The following is a 27,960-nucleotide window of genomic DNA, read 5'->3' as shown; positions in this document are numbered from 1 at the left end:
GAAGACGACGACGAGTAGGAAGACGACGACGAGTAGGAAGACGACGAATAGGAAGACGACGACGAGTAGGAAGACGACGAGTAGGAAGACGACGACGACGAGTAGGCAGACGACGACGACGAGTAGGAAGAAGACGACGACGACGAGTAGGAAGAAGACGACGACGAGTAGGAAGAAGACGACGACGAGTAGGCAGACGACGACGACGAGTAGGAAGACGACGACGACGAGTAGGAAGACGACGAGTAGGAAGAAGACGACGACGAGTAGGAAGACGACGACGACGAGTAGGAAGACGACGAGTAGGAAGAAGACGACGACGAGTAGGAAGACGACGACGACGAGTAGGAAGACGACGACGACGAGTAGGAAGACGACGACGACGAGTAGGAAGACGAAGACGACGAGTAGGAAGACGAAGACGACGAGTAGGAAGAAGACGACGACGAGTAGGAAGAAGAAGACGACGAGTAGGAAGAAGAAGACGACGACGAGTAGGAAGAAGAAGACGACGACGAGTAGGAAGAAGAAGAAGACGACGACGAGTAGGAAGACGACGACGACGAATAGGAACACGACGAGTAGGAAGACGACGAGTAGGAACACGACGAGTAGGAAGACGACGACGACGAGTAGGAAGAAGACGACGACGAGTAGGAAGAAGACGACGACGACGAGTAGGAAGAAGACGACGACGACGAGTAGGAAGACGACGACGAGTAGGAAGACGACGACGACGACGAGTAGGAAGACGACGACGAGTAGGAAGAAGACGACGACGAGTGGGAAGAAGACGACGACGACGAGTAGGAAGAAGACGACGACGAGTAGGAAGACGACGACGAGTAGGAAGACGACGACGAGTAGGAAGACGACGACGACGACGAGTAGGAAGACGACGACGAGTAGGAAGAAGACGACGACGAGTAGGTAGACGACGACGACGAGTAGGAAGACGACGACGACGAGTAGGAAGACGACGAGTAGGAAGAAGACGACGACGAGTAGGAAGACGACGACGACGAGTAGGAAGACGACGAGTAGGAAGAAGACGACGACGAGTAGGAAGACGACGACGACGAGTAGGAAGACGACGACGACGAGTAGGAAGACGACGACGACGAGTAGGAAGACGACGACGACGAGTAGGAAGACGACGACGACGAGTAGGAAGACGAAGACGACGAGTAGGAAGACGAAGACGACGAGTAGGAAGAAGACGACGACGAGTAGGAAGAAGAAGACGACGACGAGTAGGAAGAAGAAGACGACGACGAGTAGGAAGAAGAAGAAGACGACGACGAGTAGGAAGAAGAAGAAGACGACGACGAGTAGGAAGACGACGACGACGAATAGGAACACGACGAGTAGGAAGACGACGAGTAGGAACACGACGAGTAGGAAGACGACGACGACGAGTAGGAAGAAGACGACGACGACGAGTAGGAAGAAGACGACGACGACGAGTAGGAAGACGACGACGAGTAGGAAGACGACGACGAGTAGGAAGACGACGACGAGTAGGAAGAAGACGACGACGACGAGTAGGAAGAAGACGACGAGTAGGAAGACGACGACGAGTAGGAAGACGACGACGAGTAGGAAGACGACGACGAGTAGGAAGACGACGACGAGTAGGAAGACGACGACGACGACGAGTAGGAAGACGACGACGACGACGAGTAGGAAGACGACGACGAGTAGGAAGAAGACGACGACGAGTGGGAAGAAGACGACGACGACGAGTAGGAAGAAGACGACGACGAGTAGGAAGACGACGACGAGTAGGAAGACGACGACGAGTAGGAAGACGACGACGACGACGAGTAGGAAGACGACGACGACGACGAGTAGGAAGACGACGACGAGTAGGAAGAAGACGACGACGAGTAGGAAGAAGAAGACGACGAGTAGGAAGAAGAAGACGACGAGTAGGAAGAAGACGACGACGAGTAGGAAGAAGACGACGACGAGTAGGAAGAAGACGACGACGAGTAGGAAGAAGACGACGACGAGTAGGAAGAAGACGACGACGACGAGTAGGAAGAGTACGACGAGTAGGAAGAGTACGACGAGTAGGAAGAGGACGACGAGTAGGAAGAAGACGACGAGTAGGAAGAAGACGACGACGACGAGTAGGAAGACGACGAGTAGGAAGAAGACGACGACGAGTAGGAAGAAGACGACGACGAGTAGGAAGAAGACGACGACGAGTAGGAAGAAGACGACGACGACGAGTAGGAAGAGTACGACGAGTAGGAAGAGTACGACGAGTAGGAAGAAGACGACGAGTAGGAAGAAGACGACGACGACGAGTAGGAAGACGACGAGTAGGAAGAAGACGACGACGAGTAGGAAGAAGACGACGACGAGTAGGAAGAAGACGACGACGAGTAGGAAGAAGACGACGACGAGTAGGAAGAAGACGAGAAGAAAGAAGACGACGACGAGTAGGAAGACGACGAATAGGAAGACGACGACGAGTAGGAAGACGACGACGAGTAGGAAGACGACGACGAGTAGGAAGACGACGACGAGTAGGAAGACGACGAATAGGAAGACGACGACGAGTAGGAAGACGAATAATAGGAAGACGACGAGTAGGAAGACGACGACGACGAGTAGGCAGACGACGACGACGAGTAGGCAGACGACGAGTAGGAAGAAGACGACGACGAGTAGGAAGAAGACGACGACGAGTAGGCAGACGACGACGACGAGTAGGAAGACGACGAGTAGGAAGAAGACGACGACGAGTAGGAAGACGACGACGACGAGTAGGAAGACGACGAGTAGGAAGAAGACGACGACGAGTAGGAAGACGACGACGAGTAGGAAGACGAATAATAGGAAGACGACGAGTAGGAAGACGACGACGACGAGTAGGCAGACGACGACGACGAGTAGGCAGACGACGACGACGAGTAGGCAGACGACGAGTAGGAAGACGACGACGACGAGTAGGAAGACGACGACGACGAGTAGGAAGACGACGACGACGAGTAGGAAGAAGACGACGACGAGTAGGAAGACGACGACGACGAGTAGGAAGAAGACGACGACGAGTAGGAAGAAGACGACGACGAGTAGGAAGACGACGACGACGAGTAGGAAGACGACGACGACGAGTAGGAAGACGACGACGACGAGTAGGAAGACGACGACGACGAGTAGGAAGACGACGACGACGAGTAGGAAGACGACGACGAGTAGGAAGAAGAAGAAGACGACGACGAGTAGGAAGAAGAAGAAGACGACGACGAGTAGGAAGACGACGACGATGAATAGGAACACGACGAGTAGGAAGACGACGAGTAGGAACACGACGAGTAGGAAGACGACGAGTAGGAAGACGACGACGACGAGTAGGAAGACGACGACGACGAGTAGGAAGAAGACGAGTAGGAAGACGAAGACGACGAATAGGAAGACGACGACGACGAATAGGAAGACGACGACGACGAGTAGGAAGACGACGACGACGAGTAGGAAGACGACGACGACGAGTAGGAAGACGACGACGACGAGTAGGAAGACGACGACGACGAGTAGGAAGACGACGACGACGAGTAGGAAGACGACGACGACGAGTAGGAAGACGACGACGACGAGTAGGAAGACGACGACGACGAGTAGGAAGACGACGACGACGAGTAGGAAGACGACGACGACGAGTAGGAAGACGACGACGACGAGTAGGAAGACGACGACGACGAGTAGGAAGAAGACGACGACGAGTAGGAAGAAGACGACGACGAGTAGGAAGAAGACGACGACGAGTAGGAAGAAGACGACGACGAGTAGGAAGAAGACGACGACGAGTAGGAAGAAGACGACGACGAGTAGGAAGGAGACGACGACGAGTAGGAAGAAGACGACGACGAGTAGGAAGAAGACGACGACGAGTAGGAAGGAGACGACGACGAGTAGGAAGAAGACGACGACGAGTAGGAAGAAGACGACGAGTACGAAGGAGACGACGACGAGTGGGAAGAAGACGACGACGACGAGTAGGAAGAATACGACGAGTAGGAAGAAGACGACGACGACGAGTAGGAAGACGACGACGAGTAGGAAGACGACGACGAGTAGGAAGAAGACGACGAGTAGGAAGAAGACGACGAGTAGGAAGAAGACGACGACGACGAGTAGGAAGACGACGACGACGAGTAGGAAGACGACGACGACGACGAGTAGGAAGAAGACGACGACGACGAGTAGGAAGAAGACGACGAGTACGAAGGAGACGACGACGAGTGGGAAGAAGACGACGACGACGAGTAGGAAGAAGACGACGACGACGAGTAGGAAGACGACGACGAGTAGGAAGACGACGACGAGTAGGAAGAAGACGACGACGACGAGTAGGAAGACGACGACGAGTAGGAAGACGACGACGAGTAGGAAGAAGACGACGAGTAGGAAGAAGACGACGACGACGAGAAGGAAGACGACGACGACGAGTAGGAAGAAGACGACGAGTACGAAGGAGACGACGACGAGTGGGAAGAAGACGACGACGAGTGGGAAGAAGACGACGACGAGTAGGAAGACGACGACGAGTAGGAAGACGACGACGACGACGAGTAGGAAGACGACGACGACGACGAGTAGGAAGACGACGACGACGACGAGTAGGAAGACGACGACGAGTAGGAAGAAGACGACGACGAGTAGGAAGAAGACGACGACGAGTAGGAAGAAGACGACGACGAGTAGGAAGAAGACGACGACGAGTAGGAAGAAGACGACGACGAGTAGGAAGAAGACGACGACGAGTAGGAAGAAGACGACGACGAGTAGGAAGAAGACGACGACGACGAGTAGGAAGAGTACGACGACGACGAGTAGGAAGAGTACGACGAGTAGGAAGAGTACGACGAGTAGGAAGACGACGACGAGTAGGAAGAAGACGACGACGACGAGTAGGAAGACGACGAGTAGGAAGAAGACGACGACGACGAGTAGGAAGACGACGAGTAGGAAGACGACGACGAGTAGGAAGACGACGACGAGTAGGAAGAAGACGACGAGTACGAAGGAGACGACGACGAGTGGGAAGAAGACGACGACGACGAGTAGGAAGAATACGACGAGTAGGAAGAAGACGACGACGACGAGTAGGAAGACGACGACGAGTAGGAAGACGACGACGAGTAGGAAGACGACGACGACGACGAGTAGGAAGAAGACGACGAGTAGGAAGAAGACGACGAGTAGGAAGAAGACGACGACGACGAGTAGGAAGACGACGACGACGAGTAGGAAGACGACGACGACGAGTAGGAAGAAGACGACGACGACGAGTAGGAAGAAGACGACGACGACGAGTAGGAAGAAGACGACGAGTACGAAGGAGACGACGACGAGTGGGAAGAAGACGACGACGACGAGTAGGAAGAAGACGACGACGACGAGTAGGAAGACGACGACGAGTAGGAAGACGACGACGAGTAGGAAGAAGACGACGACGACGAGTAGGAAGACGACGACGAGTAGGAAGACGACGACGACGACGAGTAGGAAGAAGACGACGAGTAGGAAGAAGACGACGACGACGAGTAGGAAGACGACGACGACGAGTAGGAAGACGACGACGACGACGAGTAGGAAGAAGACGACGACGACGAGTAGGAAGAAGACGACGAGTACGAAGGAGACGACGACGAGTGGGAAGAAGACGACGACGAGTGGGAAGAAGACGACGACGACGAGTAGGAAGACGACGACGAGTAGGAAGACGACGACGAGTAGGAAGAAGACGACGACGAGTAGGAAGAAGACGACGACGAGTAGGAAGAAGACGACGACGAGTAGGAAGAAGACGACGACGAGTAGGAAGAAGACGACGACGAGTAGGAAGAAGACGACGACGAGTAGGAAGAAGACGACGACGAGTAGGAAGAGTACGACGACGACGAGTAGGAAGAGTACGACGACGACGAGTAGGAAGAGTACGACGAGTAGGAAGAGTACGACGAGTAGGAAGACGACGACGAGTAGGAAGAAGACGACGACGACGAGTAGGAAGACGACGAGTAGGAAGAAGACGACGACGACGAGTAGGAAGACGACGACGACGAGTAGGAAGACGACGACGAGTAGGAAGAAGACGACGACGAGTAGGAAGAAGACGACGACGAGTAGGAAGAAGACGACGACGAGTAGGAAGAAGACGACGACGAGTAGGAAGAAGACGACGACCAGTAGGAAGAAGACGACGACCAGTAGGAAGACGACGAGTAGGAAGAAGACGACGACGAGTAGGAAGACGACGACGACGAGTAGGAAGACGACGACGACGAGTAGGAAGACGACGACGACGAGTAGGAAGACGACGACGACGAGTAGGAAGACGACGACGACGAGTAGGAAGACGACGACGACGAGTAGGAAGACGACGACGACGAGTAGGAAGAAGACGACGACGAGTAGGAAGAAGACGACGACGAGTAGGAAGACGACGACGACGAGTAGGAAGACGACGACGACGAGTAGGAAGACGACGACGACGAGTAGGAAGACGACGACGACGAGTAGGAAGACGACGACGAGTAGGAAGAAGAAGAAGACGACGACGAGTAGGAAGAAGAAGAAGACGACGACGAGTAGGAAGACGACGACGATGAATAGGAACACGACGAGTAGGAAGACGACGAGTAGGAACACGACGAGTAGGAAGACGACGAGTAGGAAGACGACGACGACGAGTAGGAAGAAGACGACGACGAGTAGGAACACGACGAGTAGGAAGACGACGACGACGAGTAGGAAGAAGACGAGTAGGAAGACGAAGACGACGAATAGGAAGACGACGACGACGAGTAGGAAGACGACGACGACGAGTAGGAAGACGACGACGACGAGTAGGAAGACGACGACGACGAGTAGGAAGACGACGACGACGAGTAGGAAAACGACGACGACGAGTAGGAAGACGACGACGACGAGTAGGAAAACGACGACGACGAGTAGGAAGACGACGACGACGAGTAGGAAGACGACGACGACGAGTAGGAAGACGACGACGACGAGTAGGAAGACGACGACGACGAGTAGGAAGACGACGACGACGAGTAGGAAGACGACGACGACGAGTAGGAAGAAGACGACGACGAGTAGGAAGAAGACGACGACGAGTAGGAAGAAGACGACGACGAGTAGGAAGAAGACGACGACGAGTAGGAAGAAGACGACGACGAGTAGGAAGAAGACGACGACGAGTAGGAAGAAGACGACGACGAGTAGGAAGAAGACGACGACGAGTAGGAAGGAGACGACGACGAGTAGGAAGAAGACGACGACGAGTAGGAAGAAGACGACGAGTAGGAAGAAGACGACGAGTACGAAGGAGACGACGACGAGTGGGAAGAAGACGACGACGACGAGTAGGAAGAATACGACGAGTAGGAAGAAGACGACGACGACGAGTAGGAAGACGACGACGAGTAGGAAGACGACGACGAGTAGGAAGACGACGACGACGACGAGTAGGAAGAAGACGACGAGTAGGAAGAAGAAGACGACGAGTAGGAAGACGACGACGACGAGTAGGAAGAAGACGACGACGACGAGTAGGAAGACGACGACGACGAGTAGGAAGAAGACGACGACGAGTAGGAAGAAGACGACGACGACGAGTAGGAAGAAGACGACGACGACGAGTAGGAAGAAGACGACGAGTACGAAGGAGACGACGACGAGTGGGAAGAAGACGACGACGACGAGTAGGAAGAAGACGACGACGACGAGTAGGAAGACGACGACGAGTAGGAAGACGACGACGAGTAGGAAGAAGACGACGACGACGAGTAGGAAGACGACGACGAGTAGGAAGACGACGACGACGACGAGTAGGAAGAAGACGACGAGTAGGAAGAAGACGACGACGACGAGTAGGAAGACGACGACGACGAGTAGGAAGACGACGACGACGACGAGTAGGAAGAAGACGACGAGTACGAAGGAGACGACGACGAGTGGGAAGAAGACGACGACGAGTGGGAAGACGACGACGAGTAGGAAGACGACGACGAGTAGGAAGACGACGACGAGTAGGAAGACGACGACGAGTAGGAGACGACGACGAGTAGGAAGAAGACGACGACGAGTAGGAAGAAGACGACGACGAGTAGGAAGAAGACGACGACGAGTAGGAAGAAGACGACGACGAGTAGGAAGAAGACGACGACGAGTAGGAAGAAGACGACGACGAGTAGGAAGACGACGACGACGACGAGTAGGAAGAAGACGACGAGTACGAAGGAGACGACGACGAGTGGGAAGAAGACGACGACGAGTGGGAAGAAGACGACGACGAGTGGGAAGAAGACGACGACGACGAGTAGGAAGACGACGACGAGTAGGAAGACGACGACGAGTAGGAAGACGACGACGAGTAGGAAGACGACGACGAGTAGGAAGACGACGACGAGTAGGAAGAAGACGACGACGAGTAGGAAGAAGACGACGACGAGTAGGAAGAAGACGACGACGAGTAGGAAGAAGACGACGACGAGTAGGAAGAAGACGACGACGAGTAGGAAGAAGACGACGACGACGAGTAGGAAGAGTACGACGACGACGAGTAGGAAGAGTACGACGAGTAGGAAGAGTACGACGAGTAGGAAGACGACGACGAGTAGGAAGACGACGACGAGTAGGAAGAAGACGACGACGACGAGTAGGAAGACGACGAGTAGGAAGAAGACGACGACGACGAGTAGGAAGACGACGACGAGTAGGAAGAAGACGACGACGAGTAGGAAGAAGACGACGACGAGTAGGAAGAAGACGACGACGAGTAGGAAGAAGACGACGACGAGTAGGAAGAAGACGACGACGACGAGTAGGAAGAAGACGACGACGACGAGTAGGAAGAAGACGACGACGACGAGTAGGAAGAAGACGACGACGACGAGTAGGAAGAAGACGACGACGACGAGTAGGAAGAAGACGACGACGACGAGTAGGAAGACGACGACGACGACGAGTAGGAAGAAGACGACGAGTAGGAAGAAGACGACGAGTAGGAAGAAGACGACGAGTAGGAAGAAGACGACGACGAGTAGGAAGACGACGAGTAGGAAGAAGACGACGACGAGTAGGAAGACGACGACGACGAGTAGGAAGAAGACGACGACGACGAGTAGGAAGAAGACGACGACGACGAGTAGGAAGAAGACGACGACGACGAGTAGGAAGAAGACGACGACGACGAGTAGGAAGACGACGACGACGAGTAGGAAGACGACGACGACGAGTAGGAAGAAGACGACGACGAGTAGGAAGAAGACGACGACGAGTAGGAAGAAGACGACGACGAGTAGGAAGAAGACGACGACGAGTAGGAAGAAGACGACGACGAGTAGGATGACGACGACGACGAGTAGGATGACGACGACGACGAGTAGGAAGAAGACGACGAGTAGGAAGAAGACGACGACGAGTAGGAAGAAGACGACGACGAGTAGGAAGAAGACGACGACGAGTAGGAAGAAGACGACGACGAGTAGGAAGAAGACGACGAGTAGGAAGAAGACGACGACGAGTAGGAAGAAGACGACGACGAGTAGGAAGAAGACGACGACGAGAAGAAAGAAGACGACGACGAGTAGGCAGACGACGAGTAGGAAGAAGACGACGACGAGTAGGAAAACGAAGACGACGAGTAGGAAGACGAACACGACGAGTAGGAAGACGAACACGACGAATAGGAAGACGACGACGACGAGTAGGAAGACGACGACGACGAGTAGGAAGACGACGACGACGAGTAGGAAGACGGCGACGACGAGTAGGAAGACGAAGACGACGAGTAGGAAGACGGCAACGACGAGTAGGAAGACGACGACGACGAGTAGGAAGACAGCAACGACGAGTAGGAAGACGAAGACGACGAGTAGGAAGACGACGAGAAGAAAGAAGACGACGACGAGTAGGAAGACGACGAATAGGAAGACGACGACGAGTAGGAAGACGACGACGAGTAGGAAGACGACGAATAGGAAGACGACGAATAGGAAGACGACGACGAATAGGAAGACGACGAGTAGGAAGACGACGACGACGAGTAGGCAGATGACGAGTAGGAAGACGACGAGTAGGAAGAAGACGACGACGAGTAGGCAGACGACGACGACGAGTAGGAAGACGACGAGTAGGAAGAAGACGACGACGAGTAGGAAGACGACGACGAGTAGGAAGACGACGACGACGAGTAGGAAGACGACGAGTAGGAAGAAGACGACGACGAGTAGGAAGACGACGACGACGAGTAGGAAGACGACGACGACGAGTAGGAAGACGAAGACGACGAGTAGGAAGACGAAGACGACGAGTAGGAAGACGAAGACGACGAGTAGGAAGACGAAGACGACGAGTAGGAAGAAGACGACGACGAGTAGGAAGAAGACGACGACGAGTAGGAAGAAGAAGACGACGAGTAGGAAGAAGAAGACGACGACGAGTAGGAAGAAGAAGAAGACGACGACGAGTAGGAAGACGACGACGACGAATAGGAACACGACGAGTAGGAAGACGACGAGTAGGAACACGACGAGTAGGAAGACGACGACGACGAATAGGAACACGACGAGTAGGAAGACGACGACGACGAGTAGGAAGAAGACGACGACGAGTAGGAAGAAGACGACGACGAGTAGGAAGAAGACGACGACGAGTAGGAAGAAGACGACGACGAGTAGGAAGAAGACGACGACGAGTAGGAAGACGACGACGACGAGTAGGAAGACGACGACGACGAGTAGGAAGACGACGACGACGAGTAGGAAGACGACGACGACGAGTAGGAAGACGACGACGACGAGTAGGAAGACGACGACGACGAGTAGGAAGACGAAGACGACGAGTAGGAAGACGAAGACGACGAATAGGAAGACGACGAGGACGAGTAGGAAAACGACGACGACGAGTAGGAAGACGACGACGACGAGTAGGAAGACGACGACGACGAGTAGGAAGACGACGACGACGAGTAGGAAGACGACGACGACGAGTAGGACGACGACGACGAGTAGGAAGACGACGACGACGAGTAGGAAGACGACGACGAGTAGGAAGACGACGACGACGACGAGTAGGAAGAAGACGACGACGAGTAGGAAGAAGACGAGAAGAAAGAAGACGACGACGAGTAGGAAGACGACGAATAGGAAGACGACGACGAGTAGGAAGACGACGAATAGGAAGACGACGACGAGTAGGAAGACGACGAATAGGAAGACGACGAGTAGGAAGACGACGACGACGAGTAGGCAGACGACGACGACGAGTAGGCAGACGACGAGTAGGAAGAAGACGACGACGAGTAGGAAGAAGACGACGACGAGTAGGAAGAAGACGACGACGAGTAGGAAGAAGACGACGACGAGTAGGAAGAAGACGACGACGAGTAGGAAGACGACGACGACGAGTAGGAAGACGACGACGACGAGTAGGAAGACGACGAGTAGGAAGAAGACGACGACGAGTAGGAAGAAGACGACGACGAGTAGGAAGACGACGACGAGTAGGAAGACGACGACGACGAGTAGGAAGACGACGACGAGTAGGAAGACGACGACGACGAGTAGGAAGACGAAGACGACGAGTAGGAAGACGACGACGACGAGTAGGAAGACGAAGACGACGAGTAGGAAGACGACGACGAGTAGGAAGACGACGACGAGTAGGAAGAAGAAGAAGACGACGACGAGTAGGAAGACGACGACGACGAGCAGGAAGACGACGACGACGAGCAGGAAGACGACGACGACGAGTAGGAAGACGAAGACGACGAGTAGGAAGACGACGACGAGTAGGAAGAAGAAGAAGACGACGACGAGTAGGAACACGACGAGTAGGAAGACGACGAGTAGGAACACGACGAGTAGGAAGACGACGACGACGAGTAGGAAGAAGACGACGACGAGTAGGAAGAAGACGAGTAGGAAGACGAAGACGACGAATAGGAAGACGACGACGACTAGGAAGACGACGACGACGAGTAGGAAAACGACGACGACGAGTAGGAAGACGACGACGAGTAGGAAGAAGACGACGACGAGTAGGAAGAAGACGACGACGAGTAGGAAAACGACGACGACGAGTAGGAAGACGACGACGACGAGTAGGAAGACGACGACGACGAGTAGGAAGACGACGACGACGAGTAGGAAGACGACGACGACGAGTAGGAAGAAGACGACGACGACGAGTAGGAAGAAGACGACGACGAGTAGGAAGACGACGACGAGTAGGAAGAAGACGACGACGAGTAGGAAGAAGACGACGACGAGTAGGAAGAAGACGACGACGAGTAGGAAGAAGACGACGAGTAGGAAGAAGAAGACGACGAGTAGGAAGAAGACGACGACGAGTAGGAAGAAGACGACGACGAGTAGGAAGGAGACGACGACGAGTGGGAAGAAGACGACGACGAGTGGGAAGAAGACGACGACGAGTAGGAAGAAGACGACGACGACGAGTAGGAAGAAGACGACGACGACGAGTAGGAAGACGACGACGAGTAGGAAGAAGACGACGAGTAGGAAGAAGACGACGACGACGAGTAGGAAGAAGACGACGACGAGTAGGAAGAAGAAGACGACGAGTAGGAAGAAGACGACGACGAGTAGGAAGAAGACGACGACGAGTAGGAAGAAGACGACGACGAGTAGGAAGAAGACGACGACGAGTAGGAAGAAGGCGACGACGAGTAGGAAGAAGGCGACGACGAGTAGGAAGAAGACGACGACGACGAGTAGGAAGAAGACGACGACGACGAGTAGGAAGAAGACGACGAGTAGGAAGAAGAAGACGACGAGTAGGAAGAAGACGACGACGAGTAGGAAGAAGACGACGACGACGAGTAGGAAGACGACGACGAGTAGGAAGACAACGACGACGACGAGTAGGAAGAAGACGACGAGTAGGAAGAAGACGACGACGACGAGTAGGAAGACGACGACGAGTACGAAGGAGACGACGACGAGTGGGAAGAAGACGACGACGACGAGTAGGAAGACGACGACGAGTAGGAAGACGACGACGAGTAGGAAGACGACGACGAGTAGGAAGACGACGACGAGTAGGAAGACGACGACGAGTAGGAAGACGACGACGACGACGAGTAGGAAGACGACGACGAGTAGGAAGAAGACGACGACGAGTAGGAAGAAGAAGACGACGAGTAGGAAGAAGACGACGACGAGTAGGAAGAAGACGACGACGAGTAGGAAGAAGACGACGACGAGTAGGAAGAAGACGACGACGAGTAGGAAGAAGACGACGACGAGTAGGAAGAAGACGACGACGACGAGTAGGAAGAAGACGACGACGACGAGTAGGAAGAGTACGACGAGTAGGAAGAAGACGACGACGACGAGTAGGAAGAGTACGACGAGTAGGAAGAAGACGACGACGACGAGTAGGAAGACGACGAGTAGGAAGAAGACGACGACGACGAGTAGGAAGACGACGAGTAGGAAGACGACGACGACGACGAGTAGGAAGACGACGACGACGACGAGTAGGAAGACGACGACGACGACGAGTAGGAAGAAGACGACGACGACGAGTAGGAAGAAGACGACGACGACGACGAGTAGGAAGAAGACGACGACGACGACGAGTAGGAAGAAGACGACGACGACGAGTAGGAAGAAGACGACGACGACGAGTAGGAAGAAGACGACGACGACGAGTAGGAAGAAGACGACGACGACGAGTAGGAAGAAGACGACGACGAGTAGGAAGAAGACGACGACGACGAGTAGGAAGAAGACGACGACGAGTAGGAAGAAGACGACGACGAGTAGGAAGAAGACGACGACGAGTAGGAAGAAGACGACGACGAGTAGGAAGGAGACGACGACGATTAGGAAGGAGACGACGACGAGTAGGAAGACGACGACGACGGCGAGTAGGAAGAAGACGACGACGACGAGTAGGAAGAAGACGACGAGTAGGAAGAAGACGACGACGACGAGTAGGAAGACGACGACGAGTAGGAAGACGACGACGAGTAGGAAGACGACGACGAGTAGGAAGACGACGACGAGTAGGAAGACGACGACGACGAGTAGGAAGACGACGACGACGAGTAGGAAGACGACGACGACGAGTAGGAAGACGACGACGACGAGTAGGAAGAAGACGACGACGAGTAGGAAGACGACGACGACGAGTAGGAAGAAGACGACGACGAGTAGGAAGAAGACGACGAGTAGGAAGAAGACGACGACGAGTAGGAAGACGACGACGACGAGTAGGAAGACGACGACGACGAGTAGGATGACGACGACGACGAGTAGGAAGACGACGACGACGAGTAGGAAGAAGACGACGACGAGTAGGAAGAAGACGACGAGTAGGAAGAAGACGACGACGAGTAGGATGACGACGACGACGAGTAGGAAGACGACGACGACGAGTAGGATGACGACGACGACGAGTAGGAAGACGACGACGACGAGTAGGATGACGACGACGACGAGTAGGAAGAAGACGACGACGAGTAGGAAGAAGACGACGACGAGTAGGAAGACGACGACGACGAGTAGGAAGACGAAGACGAGTAAGAAGACGACGACGAGTAGGAAGACGACGACGAGTAGGAAGACGACGACGAGTAAGAAGACGACGACGAGTAGGAAGAAGACGACGACGAGTAGGAAGAAGACGACGACGAGTAGGAAGAAGACGACGACGAGTAGGAAGAAGACGACGACGAGTAGGAAGAAGACGACGACGAGTAGGAAGAAGACGACGACGAGTAGGAAGGAGACGACGACGAGTGGGAAGAAGACGACGACGAGTGGGAAGAAGACGACGACGACGAGTAGGAAGAATACGACGAGTGGGAAGAATACGACGAGTAGGAAGACGACGACGACGACGAGTAGGAAGACGACGACGACGACGAGTAGGAAGAAGACGACGAGTAGGAAGAAGACGACGAGTAGGAAGAAGACGACGACGACGAGTAGGAAGACGACGACGACGACGAGTAGGAAGACGACGACGACGACGAGTAGGAAGACGACGACGAGTAGGAAGACGACGACGAGTAGGAAGAAGACGACGACGAGTAGGAAGAAGACGACGACGACGAGTAGGAAGAAGACGACGAGTAGGAAGAGTACGACGAGTAGGAAGAGTACGACGAGTAGGAAGAGTACGACGAGTAGGAAGAAGACGACGACGACGAGTAGGAAGAATACGACGAGTAGGAAGACGACGACGACGAGTAGGAAGACGACGACGACGAGTAGGAAGACGACGACGACGACGAGTAGGAAGACGACGACGACGACGAGTAGGAAGACGACGACGACGACGAGTAGGAAGACGACGACGACGAGTAGGAAGACGACGACGACGACGAGTAGGAAGAAGACGACGACGAGTAGGAAGACGACGACGACGACGAGTAGGAAGAAGACGACGACGAGTAGGAAGACGACGACGAGTAGGAAGACGACGACGAGTAGGAAGACGACGACGAGTAGGAAGAAGACGACGACGAGTAGGAAGAAGACGACGACGAGTAGGAAGAAGACGACGACGACGAGTAGGAAGACGACGACGACGAGTAGGAAGAAGACGACGACGAGTAGGAAGACGACGACGACGAGTAGGAAGACGACGACGACGAGTAGGAAGAAGACGACGACGAGTAGGAAGACGACGACGAGTAGGAAGAAGACGACGACGAGTAGGAAGAAGACGACGAGTAGGAAGACGACGACGACGAGTAGGAAGACGACGACGACGAGTAGGAAGACGACGACGACGACGAGTAGGAAGACGACGACGAGTAGGAAGAAGACGACGACGAGTAGGAAGACGACGACGACGAGTAGGAAGACGACGACGACGAGTAGGAAGACGACGACGACGACGAGTAGGAAGAAGACGACGACGACGAGTAGGAAGACGACGACGACGACGAGTAGGAAGAAGACGACGACGAGTAGGAAGACGACGACGACGAGTAGGAAGAAGACTACGAGTAGGAAGAAGACGACGACGAGTAGGAAGAAGACGACGACGAGTAGAAAGAAGACGACGACGAGTAGGAAGAAGACTACGAGTAGGAAGAAGACTACGACGATGACGACGAGGACTGTTTACCATACAGGAGGTGGATCCAGCTGGATGCAGGCAGATGTGGTCTTCGCTGACCAGGTCATCCCAGGTTTCCCTGCAGACCGAGTCGTTGACCAGAGTCAGGGTGGCGTGGTGCAGCCGGTCCGGATCCAGTTTCTCTGCGGGACACCAGACAGCAGGTTGTAGAACACCCTGGACTCATTCACATTTCCTAAGGTCCTTAAACACCTCGTTTTATCCAGACAAGACATTAAACGTCTCGTCTTCCTTCTGGACCTTCATTTGTCTTATTTACTTGTGAATTGTGTTACTTTTATTCTACTTATTTGATTCTGCATTTGTTTGGTTTCATAAAGTTTATAATCCGGCGAATCTTCCATCAGATTTGCTCTGAGCGCGTTTGTTGAGGAAACAATCTGGTTCTGAGGAGAAAAGATTCAAGTCTTTCATTGCAAGAGACCAGTTTAAAAGTCTGAACCAGCAGAAGTGTGAGGGGGTTCTGAATGCAGCTGCACTAAACCATCCTTTAAGCCCCGGCATGAAGGACGTCTAACTCCTCCAGTCTAACTGGAGGACCATGTTGAGAAGAGGTTGGCTCTACTGCTGAAGCGGGTGGAAGGGGCGATGGTGACCAGATAACTGCACTAGACTAAGCTTTAGTTCATCCTGACCGCTTCAGCACAGCAGTAGGCAGAATATATACTAAGGACTGTGAACTACATGAATGTCTAAAGCTAAATGTGAAATTTCACCTGCATGTGCACATTTGAGAAAAGTCACCGACGTGTCTAAAATAACGCAGGTTAACAAAAAACGTGACGATAAATACTGACAGTCGAACCCTTTCTAGCAATCTTCAGGTGAACAAAGTACTTTACCAAAGATAAGTTACTAAAGATACAGAAAGATAGAAGTTAAAGCACTGAAGATGTGTCCTGGAGCGCCAGACATAAAGCGGCACATCATCAGCGTAGAGGTGAAACGGTCCGACTGGCAGCATGTAGACCAGCTGCCGGGTCCCACTGGGCTCTAGATCACATTGGATTTTTTTGTGTCATGTTTTGTACATGTGCAGCTACAAAGACTGAAAGAGTCCTGCTTGACAGATGGACGAGACAGGCTACACGACCCCATCTGCCTGGGAGAACCTCGGCTCCGGTGGGTTTTAGCCTCCCGTCAGATGAGCTGTGGCTCAACAGAAAACCAGGTCTTTGTAAAAACTAGGTCTCCGTGACCTTTGTCTTGTTTGTAGTTTTACAACCTGGAGTTTTTATATCTAAATCAGGAACGGTCCTCAAGGGCCGGATTCCGGCAGGTTTTCCATCCATTCCTAGTCCACCAAACCAGACTCAGATCAAGTGGATCCAACGGCTTGTCAACATCTGCACACCGATTTATTTACTTGGATCTGGTGTGTTGGAGCAGGGAGACATGGAAGACTTCCAGGACGAGGGCTGACGTTCCTCTGCCACCCACGCTCTAAATTCTGAGACCAACTTGTTGATACTGTTGCATAAAAAACCAGGAGAAACCGGAAGTTTATATGAACTAAAGTTTGTTTACTTTCTGGATTTTCTGCTAAAACCAGAGAAAACGAGTCGTTTCACCTCCGCTCTTCATTTTCTCTTCACGCGTTTTAGTTTTTCCCCATCCGGCCGTCACACAAGTCCAGCTCTGGTCCAGTTCCTCGTCCTCCTCTGGGACACAGATGGGCGACACAGTTCGACCTGGAATCAGAACCACCAGTCAGATCCTTCATTCCAACTCAGGCCATGAAACCTGCAGGACCGGATCGTCTTCGGACCAAATCTGGCAGGAATGCTGAGGCGGACCAGGGTCAGGTCAGGTTCATGACCAGGACTGAGGACCTCGTCCACCAGGATGGTCTGAGCAGGCGGCGACTTCAAATCATGGACTCCTAAAACCACCACGTCCTCTTTGGGTCTGCAGAGAGAAGAAAGCTGGTTGCACCGACTGAAGTATGACTGTTTATTAGTGATGTTGTGTGCCTTCATTTAATTTCTATGTAACTGCCTACATGCAGCGGTGCACGACTGCATCCTGTTATTCGGCTATGCACAGCTGCATTCTGTAAAACAACTGTGTTTGCAATAAGAAAGGTCATGAGAATGTTGAGAGGACTCAATAACAGCTGAGTCTTGCGCAGCCACTGTGTGTGTGTATTGTGGGGAAGTTTTGGCCACCTCTCTACCTGCTCTCACGCAGTGTTGTTTGTGCCAGGGTATAAAGTGGAGAAGTCCCGGACTTCTGGTGGAGTCTGCTGCGGGTTTCACTGATCAGGATGCCCAGCTGGTATTTTTGGCACTCTCTACCGGGGTTGTGGGCTCTCCAACCTATCGCGTAAAACGGTAAGAGCTGGAACTGAAACTATCTAAGTGCTATACCAATGATGTGTTTGCTTTCTCTTTGCTGTTCAGATTAATAAACGCGATTTAATTGTTGAACACTGAGAGTCTGTTGTGGTCATTATTCACCGACTTCCACGATCCTGTCTGAATAAATAAAAGTGTTTCATTACACCGACAGACCAGGCTGGACCAGAACCGACCAGCAGGCTTACCGGACCCTGCAGCGTCGGGACGTGATGACCCAGCGATGGTGGATCAGGACTCCGCTGCAGTAATGCCGTTTGTCATCCTGCAGACTGACCATCCAGGGCCAGAGGGATGGGCAGGACTCAGTCACATTCTCCAGAGACACCCTCCCATCCTGGTCCACCGAGAGTCCCGCCAGTCCCGGAGCCCGATCGCATGTGGAATTCCGCTGTTTTCCACAGAGGACATCTGAGGCAGTGTGGGACAAACCGGTCAGTTCTGAGAAGGGACATGGATCTGCTTTCCAACCCAGCTGCAGGGACATACCGCTTCCTCCTTTCAGCTCATGTGCTTCCGGTTGGTTCTGGTCTGAGAGACAAGAGACCGTTAGGGACATGATTCACCTTTTGCTAGTGGGATCACAAGACCTGGACTCACTCATGATCTCAGAGATCCAAGTGATGTGCTGCTGGACTCTGCAGTAGACTCCCGGTTTTCTAGCTCGACCACATCCAATTCCCCAACTCACCAGACCCGCTAGCTTGTGTCTGGTCCCAGTGAAGCAGGACAGCGGGCCTCCAGAGTCCCCCTGAAACCCGTACAGGACAGAGTCAAAGGACAAGACCAGCAGGACGGTGGTACTCCTTAGGAGTCCTTCGGTCTGACCCAACACGTCTGCACCATGTTGGAGTCTAACGGTTGCGTAGAAAAATCACAGTGATGCATCGGCAGCAGGAAGGAGCCGAGTCAGGAACGCCGCTCCTTACGGAAATCTCCATTTTTATATCTCTACCAATACTGTTGGTCTAGACTAGACAAGGTAGGCCCAGAACCCCTGTGGTACGGCCCGGGAAACAACCTTTGACTATTCCCGAGGACTATCTGGGACCCATCAAAGATGACTCGCAAACCAGTTTGACTTGAGTCAATCCAGAAGCCTGTAAGCCTGTAAGAGTGATCCAGAGCGGAACGCTCCAGATAAAAATCAATAAATACTGCTACGCAGCACTTTTACACTGTGAGCATCCCGGAGTTCTCCACCCAAGCCACACTGAAGAGAACCAAGTTGAATCTTCAAGTTAGACCTGGACCTAATCCTACCTGGCAAGCATCAACCCCTCCTTCGTCCTTCCCAGCACAGAACATGGACGAACTGATCCTGCCATTGTAGTACTCATTGCAGACCTCCGAAGACAGGATGCTGACGTTCACCTCCTGCAGTCTGTGGACTCGCGGACCATCTGGAGAGGAGAAGGTTCAGTCACAAAGGAAGGGTCTCCGTTCGAGGCTTCTACAAACCCAACTCGTCCTCACTCTCTTGTGTGGAGCCCCAGCCGGTGATGGTGCAGTGCAGGTGCTCCGGCAGAGGACTCATCCAGATGTCGATGGGTCTGACGAACTGGTTGAAGACCAGCGGGCGAGTCAGCTTCAGCAGGGCCATGTCGCTCTCTTTGGTGCGGGGGTCGTAGTCACGGTGGCTGACGATGTGTGCGACTTCGACTATCTGAGCGGACAAGAGATCCAGGTCAAGTTCAGGTTTGGTTGCTCAAAGTGAACGATCACAACAAGCAGGTGATCGAACCAGTGACCTGTGAGGCTTTAGCGCTTGCTGGCCGGCGCTTCCCGTTGTCCTGGGAACTCAGGAATCCGACCGGCGCTTCCCGTTGTCCTGGGAACTCAGGAATCCGAGAATTTTTTGCCAGAAACGACAAAGCAAGTTTGAAATTCTCAGCTCGGAATTCGTCATTTGCAGAGGCTCCAGAGACGCCAGATTTAAAGATGGCCGCGGAAGCTCCTGTTGTCCATTACTTAACAGCAGAATTGTTTCAGAACTGCCATGTTGCGGCAGGCGTTTGTTATCATGGTGATATGTGTGATTTCCATTAGAACAGACGCTGCCAGACTGGAAAGCCGACCGCCCGGCAACGGGGCCGACCGCCCGGCAACGGGGCCGACCGCCCGGCAACGGCAGCTTCTACTCACTAGACGAGGTGAAGGCGCCGCCAGCCTCAGGCAGGCAACGTATGAAATCAACACGTTTCACGTAAAAAAAAAAAACTTGTTTCCATGAAAACTAGAAAGTTTTACAATAAAATCGACCTCGTTTCCAAACTGGAAAGCAAAATGACTGAATTTAAAGATAAAAGGATAGACAGGATAAAAGTCTGGGCGTTTGGGACCGTGCAGGAAGAATGAAGACGGGGTCAGAGGTCAGAGCTGCTGGTTAAAGACCAGATGGTGGAGCGGCAGTACACAACAGTCGCTGCTGTAGATGAAGCTCTCAGTAAAACCAGTTTGTAGGTGAGCAGGTTAGCTTTCGTCCAACCATAAAGGACGTCACATTTCTTCTCTGGCTGCTCCTGATTTGACATCTGCGATTGGTGGAAGGTTTGCCGAGATGTAGGGTCCTCCTCCCGTCTGAGGTCTCTGAGCAACAGTAGAGATGGTGATCAATGTCCGTTACTTCTGAACGCTACACATTGTCCGTCCATCACAATTCCACACTGCAGATGTTGGAGAGGAATACGTCCAGGACTTCTGATGGAGGCGTAAGTTTCTAGACAGGAATCCCTGTAGGTTGGGGGCTAAATGATTCCGATTGGCCCCCCATGAAACACCTTCTGGATGAGTGAACATGCTAGCAGTGTGCCGGTATGTTTCATATGTTCACGTCTCACCTGCTGTTCAGGCTCTTCAGCTCTGTCCAGGTCATGCCGACCCGCCACCACCCTCCACAGAGACTCTTCTCCGTACCTGCAGACCAGTTTTAGTCGTCAGGAGGAGAAAACCCTGACGCAGACCCTGCAGATCTGCCTGCTGACCTTGTGAAGCAGTGGGCTGCAGAGACCACCCACAGTGGGCTGATGATGGCGCCGCCGCACGCCGACATGGAGGAAAACTGGAGGGACACCTGCCAGGGCCATGAGTGGGCCCAGGCCTCCTGACCCCCGATGATCCGGTTCTCCAGCTCCAGCTCCACCTTGGCAGGGAAGGACCGGATCCCTGCAGGTTGGACAGGTGAAACCATGAGACGCAGGAAGACGTTGCATCGGGTCCGTCGACAGATTACACTAAACGCTGTTTTTCATAAACATTTAGATAAAGTTGGAAACATTTGAAGTCATTCTCAGCTTCAATTAGCCAATCAGGAGCCGCCATCTCACAGTAGCTGTTTCATACACGGCGCCGGGTTAGCAACACCTGGCAGGTTCACCCAGGTCTCCATTTACAGCCATTTTATTATCAATACAATAGTTTGAAGCCGGCGTCCAACGGGACGTTTCTAACAAACACCAGAAAGTTCGGAGCTAATTCATCATTTTATTGTTTAAAACTCACCAGTGAAGGGAAAATATCCAGAGCTGTTCTGGGTTTGATCCCAAGTCACATTCAGTCCAACAGCAATCCCATCCTGGATCTGATCCTGGATCTGACCGTGGATCTGATCCTGCTCTCCATCTACAGGATCAAAAAGAACCTGAACCCGACTACAAGACTCAGAAGCTTCTCATTTCCTGTTAGTCAGCACCGCCATTTTATTCACAATAAACTGTTTTAGAAATAACATTTCGCTTTACATCATTAGAACATGTAAAACACACACACACACACACAAATACACACACCAAACTCAGGAACAGACTTGTCCCATCCAGTCCTATCCAGTCTCAACCAGCCCCATCCAGTCTCAACCAGCCCCATCCAGTCTCAACCAGCCCCATCCAGTCTCAACCAGTCTCAACCAGCCACAACCAGCCCCATCCAGTCCCAACCAGCCCCATCCAGTCCCATCCAGTCCCATACAGCCCCAACCAGCCCCAACCAGTCCCAACCAGTTCCATCCAGTCTCAACCAGTCTCAACCAGTCCCAACCAGCCCCATCCAGTCTCAACCAGCCCCATCCAGTCTCAACCAGCCCCATCCAGTCTCAACCAGTCTCAACCAGTCCCAACCAGCCCCATCCAGTCTCAACCAGCCCCATCCAGTCTCAACCAGTCTCAACCAGCCACAACCAGCCCCATCCAGTCTCAACCAGCCCCAACCAGTCCTATCCAGTCTCAACCTGCCCCAACCAGTCCTATCCAGTCTCAACCAGCCCCAACCAGTCCCAACCAGCCCCAACCAGCCCCATCCAGTCTCAACCAGCCCCAACCAGACCCATCCAGTCTCAACCAGTCCCAACCAGCCCCAACCAGCCCCAACCAGTCCTATCCAGTCTCAACCAGCCCCAACCAGTCCTATCCAGTCTCAACCAGCCCCAACCAGCCCCATCCAGTCTCAACCAGCCCCAACCAGTCCCAACCAGCCCCATCCAGTCTCAACCAGCCCCAACCAGTCCCAACCAGTCCCAACCAGCCCCAACCAGCCCCAACCAGTCCTATCCAGTCTCAACCAGCCCCAACCAGTCCTATCCAGTCTCAACCAGCCCCAACCAGCCCCATCCAGTCTCAACCAGCCCCAACCAGTCTCAACCAGCCCCATCCAGTCTCAACCAGCCCCCAACCAGCCCCCAACCAGTCCCAACCAGCCCCATCCAGCCCCCAACCAGTCCCAACCAGCCCCATCCAGTCTCAACCAGCCCCCAACCAGTCCCAACCAGCCCCATCCAGTCTCAACCAGCCCCCAACCAGTCCTATCCAGTCCCAACCAGCCCCAACCAGTCCTATCCAGTCTCAACCAGCCCCAACCAGTCCTATCCAGTCTCAACCAGCCCCAACCAGTCCCAACCAGCCCCAACCAGCCCCATCCAGTCTCAACCAGCCCCATCCAGTCCCAACCAGCCCCATCCAGTCTCAACCAGCCCCAACCAGTCCTATCCAGTCTCAACCAGCCCCAACCAGTCCTATCCAGTCTCAACCAGCCCCAACCAGTCCTATCCAGTCTCAACCAGCCCCAACCAGTCCCAACCAGCCCCATCCAGTCCCAACCAGCCCCATCCAGTCCCAACCAGCCCTATCCAGTCTCAACCAGTTCCATCCAGCCCCATCCAGTCTCAACCAGCCCCAACCAGCCCCAACCAGTCCTATCCAGTCTCAACCAGTCCCAACCAGCCCCATCCAGCCCCAACCAGCCCCAACCAGTCCCAACCAGCCCCAACCAGTCCCAACCAGCCCCATCCAGCCCCAACCAGCCCCAACCAGTTCCATCCAGCCCAATCCAGTCCCAACCAGCCCCATCCAGTCCCAACCAGCCCCATCCAGTCCCAACCAGTTCCATCCAGCCCCATCCAGTCTCAACCAGCCCCAACCAGCCCTATCCAGTCTCAACCAGCCCCATCCAGTCCCATCCAGTCCCAACCAGCCCCATCCAGTCCCATCCAGTCCCATCCAGCCCCATCCAGTCCTAACCAGTCCCATTCAATCCTATCCAGTCCCATCCCGTCCAAACCAATCCCATCCAATCCCAACCAGTCCCAATCAATCCTATCCAGTCCCATCAAGTCCTAACCAGTCCCATCCAATCCTATCCAGTCTCATCCAGCCTTAACCAATGTCATCCAGCCTTAACCAGTCCCATTCAGCCTTAACCAGTCCCATCCAGTCTCATCCAGTGCTAACCAGTCCCAACCAGTCCCATTCAATCCTATCCAGTCCCATCCAAGCCAAACCAGTGTCATCCAGCCTTAACCAGTCCCATTCAGCCTTAACCAGTCCCATTCAGCCTTAACCAGTGTCATCCAGTCCCAACCAGTCCCATTCAATCCTATCCAGTCCCATCCAGCCAAACCAGTTTCATCCAGTCCCAACCAGTCCCAACCAAGCCAAACCAGTCTCATCCAGTCTTAACCAGTCTCATCAAGTCCTAACCAGTCCCATCTAGTCCTAAACAGTCCCATCCAGCCTTAACCAGTCCCATCCAGTCCTAACCAGTCTCATCCAGCCTTAACCAGTCCCATCCAGTCCTAACCAGTCCCATCCAGTCCTAACCAGTCCCAACTAGTCCCAACCAGACCAATTCAATCCTATCCAGTGTCATCCAGTCCTGACCAGTCTCATCCAGTCCTGACCAGTCCCATTCAGCCCTAACCAGTCTCATCCAGTCCTGACCAGTCCCATTCAGCCCTAACCAGTCTAATCCAGTCCTAACCAGTCCCATCCAGTCCTAACCAGTCTCATCCAGTCCTAACCAGTCTCATCCAGTCCTGACCACTCTCATCCAGTCCTAACCAGTCTCATCCAGTCCTAACCAGTCCCATCCAGCCTGAACCAGTCTCATCCAGTCCTAACCAGTCCCATCCAGACTTAACCAGTGTCATCCAGTCCTAACCAGTCCCATCCAGCCTGAACCAGTCTCATCCAGTCCTAACCAGTCCCATCCAGACTTAACCAGTCCCATCCAGTCCTAACCAGTCCCATCCAGCCTGAACCAGTCCTGACTAGTCCCGTCCCTTGCTAACAGAAAGAGCCAGTCCAACTCTGGACTTACCAGGACTTGATCAGGACCTGATCAGGAACTGTCAGCATCAAGTCTCAGTGTGTATCTCTGCTGAGGTCCTGCGCCAGGAGTGAGGATGGTTTCTTACCTGTCTGGAGTCCTTGCAGACAGACCACCAGGAGACAGACAAACAGCAGCATTTCAACCAGACAGCTCGGTCCTCCACCAGCTCTGCTCCACCATCATAAGGCAGGTGATGCCCACACCTGTCTGATTACACACACCTGGAGGATCCTGGACCAGGACTGGAGGCTGGGTATGGAGTTAAAGGGGCAGAACATCTCGTCTCCATCACAGTCCAACGTGTTTAACTTTAAACCCACGCAAGTTATTCAGTAAAATTCTTCTTCATAAAGTGACTGTGAGGTAAACAGGAGCGTTCACGACTCCCGTCTGTTCCTCCATACGCAAAACCGATGATGGTGATGTCAACAGGTCCGCTTCAACACAGGAAACAGGAAGTGTTTACTGCATGTTAAAATGCTGCTGCTTCATGCCTCTGCTGGTTCCTCTGCTGGTTGTTGGATGTGAAGGCTGATTCAGTCATTCGTTTATTTATTTTGTCTCATGTGGACTGGTGGTCTCGGGTGGACTGGTGTTTTTTGGTGGACTGGTGGTCTCAGGTGGACTGGTGGTTTCAGGTGGACTGTTGGTCTCAGGTGGACTGGTGGTTGTTGGTGGACTGGTGGTTTTAGGTAGACTGGTGTCCTCGGGTAGACAGGTGATCTCAGGTGGACTGGTGGTTTTAGGTGGACTGGCAGTCACGGGTGGACTGGTGGTTTTAGGTAAACTGGTGGTTTCAGGTGGACTGGTGGTCTTGGGTTGGACTGGAGGATTTAGGTAGAGTGGTGGTCTCGGGTGGACAGGTGGTCTCAGGTGGACTGGTGGTTTTAGGTAGACTTGTGGTCTCGGGTGGACTGGTGGTTTTTGGTGGACTGGTGGTTGTTGGTGGACAGGTGGTTTCAGGTGGACTGGTGGTTTTAGGTAGACTGGTGTCCTCGGGTGGACAGGTGACCTCAGGTGGACTGGTGGATTTAGGTGGACTGGTAGTCTTGGATGGACTGGTGGTTTTAGGTAAACTGGTGGTTTCAGGTGGACTGGTGGTCTCAGGTAGACTGGTGGACTCGAGTGGCCTGTTGGTCTCAGGTGAACTTGTGGTATCGGGTGGACTGGTGGTTTTAGGTGGACTTTTGGTCTCAGGTGGATTGGTGGTTTTAGATGGACTGCTGGTTTAACGTGGACTGGTGGTTGTTGGTGGACTGGAGGATTTAGGTAGACTGGTGGTTGTTGGTGGACTGGTGGTTTTAGGTAGACTGGTGGTCTCGGGTGGACTGGTGGTCTTGGTTTGGACTGGTGTATTTAGGTGGACTGGTGGTCTCGGGTGGACTGGTGGTTTTAGGTGGACTGGTGGTTTTAGGTAGACTGGTGGTCTCGGGTGGACTGGTGGTTTTAGGTAGACTGGTGGTCTCTGGTTGTCTGGTGGTTTTAGGTGGACTGGTGGTTTTAGGTGGACTAGTGGTCTCAGGTGTATTGGTGGTCTCAGGTGCACTGCTGGTCTCACGTGGACTGGTGATTTCGGGTGGACTGGTGGTCTAGGGTGGACTGTGGTTTTAGGTGGACTGGTGGTTTTAGGTAGACTGGTGGTCTCGGGTGGACTGGTGTTCTTGGGTTGGACTGGCAGATTTAGGTGGACTGGTGGTCTCGGGTGGACTGGTGGTTTTAGGTGGACTGGTGGTCTCGGGTGGAATGATGGTTTTAGGTAGACTGGTGGTCTTGGGTGGACTGGTGGTTTCAGGTGGACTGGTGGTCTCGGGTGCACTGGTGGTCTCAGGTGGACAGGTGGTTTCAGGTATACTGGTGGTCTCGGGTGGACTGGTTGTGTTAAGTGGACTGGTGGTTTCCAGTAGACTGGTGGTCTCGGGTGGACTGGTGGTTTCAGGTGGACTGGTGGTCTCAGGTGGACAGGTGGTTTCAGGTATACTGGTGGTCTCGGGTGGACTGGTGGTTGTTGGCGGACTCGTGGTTTTAGGTAGACTGGTGGTCCCCGGTGAACTGGTGGTCTCAGGTGGACTGGTGATCTCAGGTGGACTGGTTGTGTTAAGTGGACTGGTGGTCTCAGGTTGATTGGTGGTCTCGGTTGGACTCATGGTTTCAGGTGGACTGGTGGTTTATGGTGGACTGGTGGTTTTAGGTGGACTGGTGTTCTCAGGTGGACAGGTGGTCTCAGGTGGACTGGTGGTTTTAGGTGGACTGGTGGTCTCAGGTGGACTGGTGGTTGTTGGTGGCCTGGTGGTTTTAGGTAGACTGGTGGTCTTGGGTGGACTGGTGGTTTAAGGTGGACAGGTGGTTTTAGGTGGACTGGTGGTTGTTGGTGGACTGGAGGATTTACGTGGACTGGTGGTTGTTGTTGGACTGGTGGTTTTAGGTAGACTGGTGGTCTCGGGTGGACTGGTGGTTTTAGGTAGACTGGTGGTCTCTGGTTGTCTGGTGGTTTTAGGTGGACTGGTGGTTTTAGGTGGACTAGTGGTCTCAGGTGTATTGGTGGTCTCAGGTGCACTGCGGGTCTCACGTGGACTGGTGATTTCGGGTGGACTGGTGGTCTAGGGTGGACTGTGGTTTTAGGTGGACTGGTGGTTTTAGGTAGACTGGTGGTCTCGGGTGGGCTGGTGGTTTTAGGTGGACTAGTGGTCTCAGGTGTATTGGTGGTCTCAGGGGCACTGGTGGTCTCAGGTGGACTGGTGATTTCGGGTGGACTGGTGGTTTCAGGTGAACTGGTGGTCTCGGGTGGACTGGTGGTTTTAGGTAAACTGGTGGTTTCAGGTATACTGGTCGTCTCAGGTGGACTGGTGGTCTTGGG

General features: G+C 53.4%; 1 protein-coding gene across 1 annotated transcript in view; it reads right to left on the bottom strand.

The window, feature by feature from the left end:
- Positions 1–21,696, bottom strand: part of ovch1 (ovochymase 1) — a gene marked incomplete at both ends in the record, with an annotated part of 181,398 nt that extends 159,702 nt beyond the window's left edge. The window contains 10 exons of the mRNA XM_079263434.1: positions 16,138–16,271; positions 17,721–17,840; positions 17,918–18,057; positions 18,326–18,467; positions 18,939–19,037; positions 19,107–19,257; positions 19,770–19,909; positions 19,983–20,172; positions 21,347–21,422; positions 21,491–21,696. Coding sequence (XP_079119560.1) covers positions 16,138–16,271; positions 17,721–17,840; positions 17,918–18,057; positions 18,326–18,467; positions 18,939–19,037; positions 19,107–19,257; positions 19,770–19,909; positions 19,983–20,172; positions 21,347–21,422; positions 21,491–21,696 — 1,398 coding nt within the window. The remainder of the gene's footprint in view (positions 1–16,137; positions 16,272–17,720; positions 17,841–17,917; positions 18,058–18,325; positions 18,468–18,938; positions 19,038–19,106; positions 19,258–19,769; positions 19,910–19,982; positions 20,173–21,346; positions 21,423–21,490) is intronic.
- Positions 21,697–27,960: the final 6,264 nt, after the last annotated feature.

Source organism: Telmatherina bonti (genome assembly GCF_933228915.1).
Source record: "Telmatherina bonti genome assembly, chromosome: 23".
NCBI classification, from domain to species: Eukaryota; Metazoa; Chordata; class Actinopteri; order Atheriniformes; family Telmatherinidae; genus Telmatherina; species Telmatherina bonti.
This window is presented reverse-complemented; position numbering and strand designations above follow the sequence as displayed.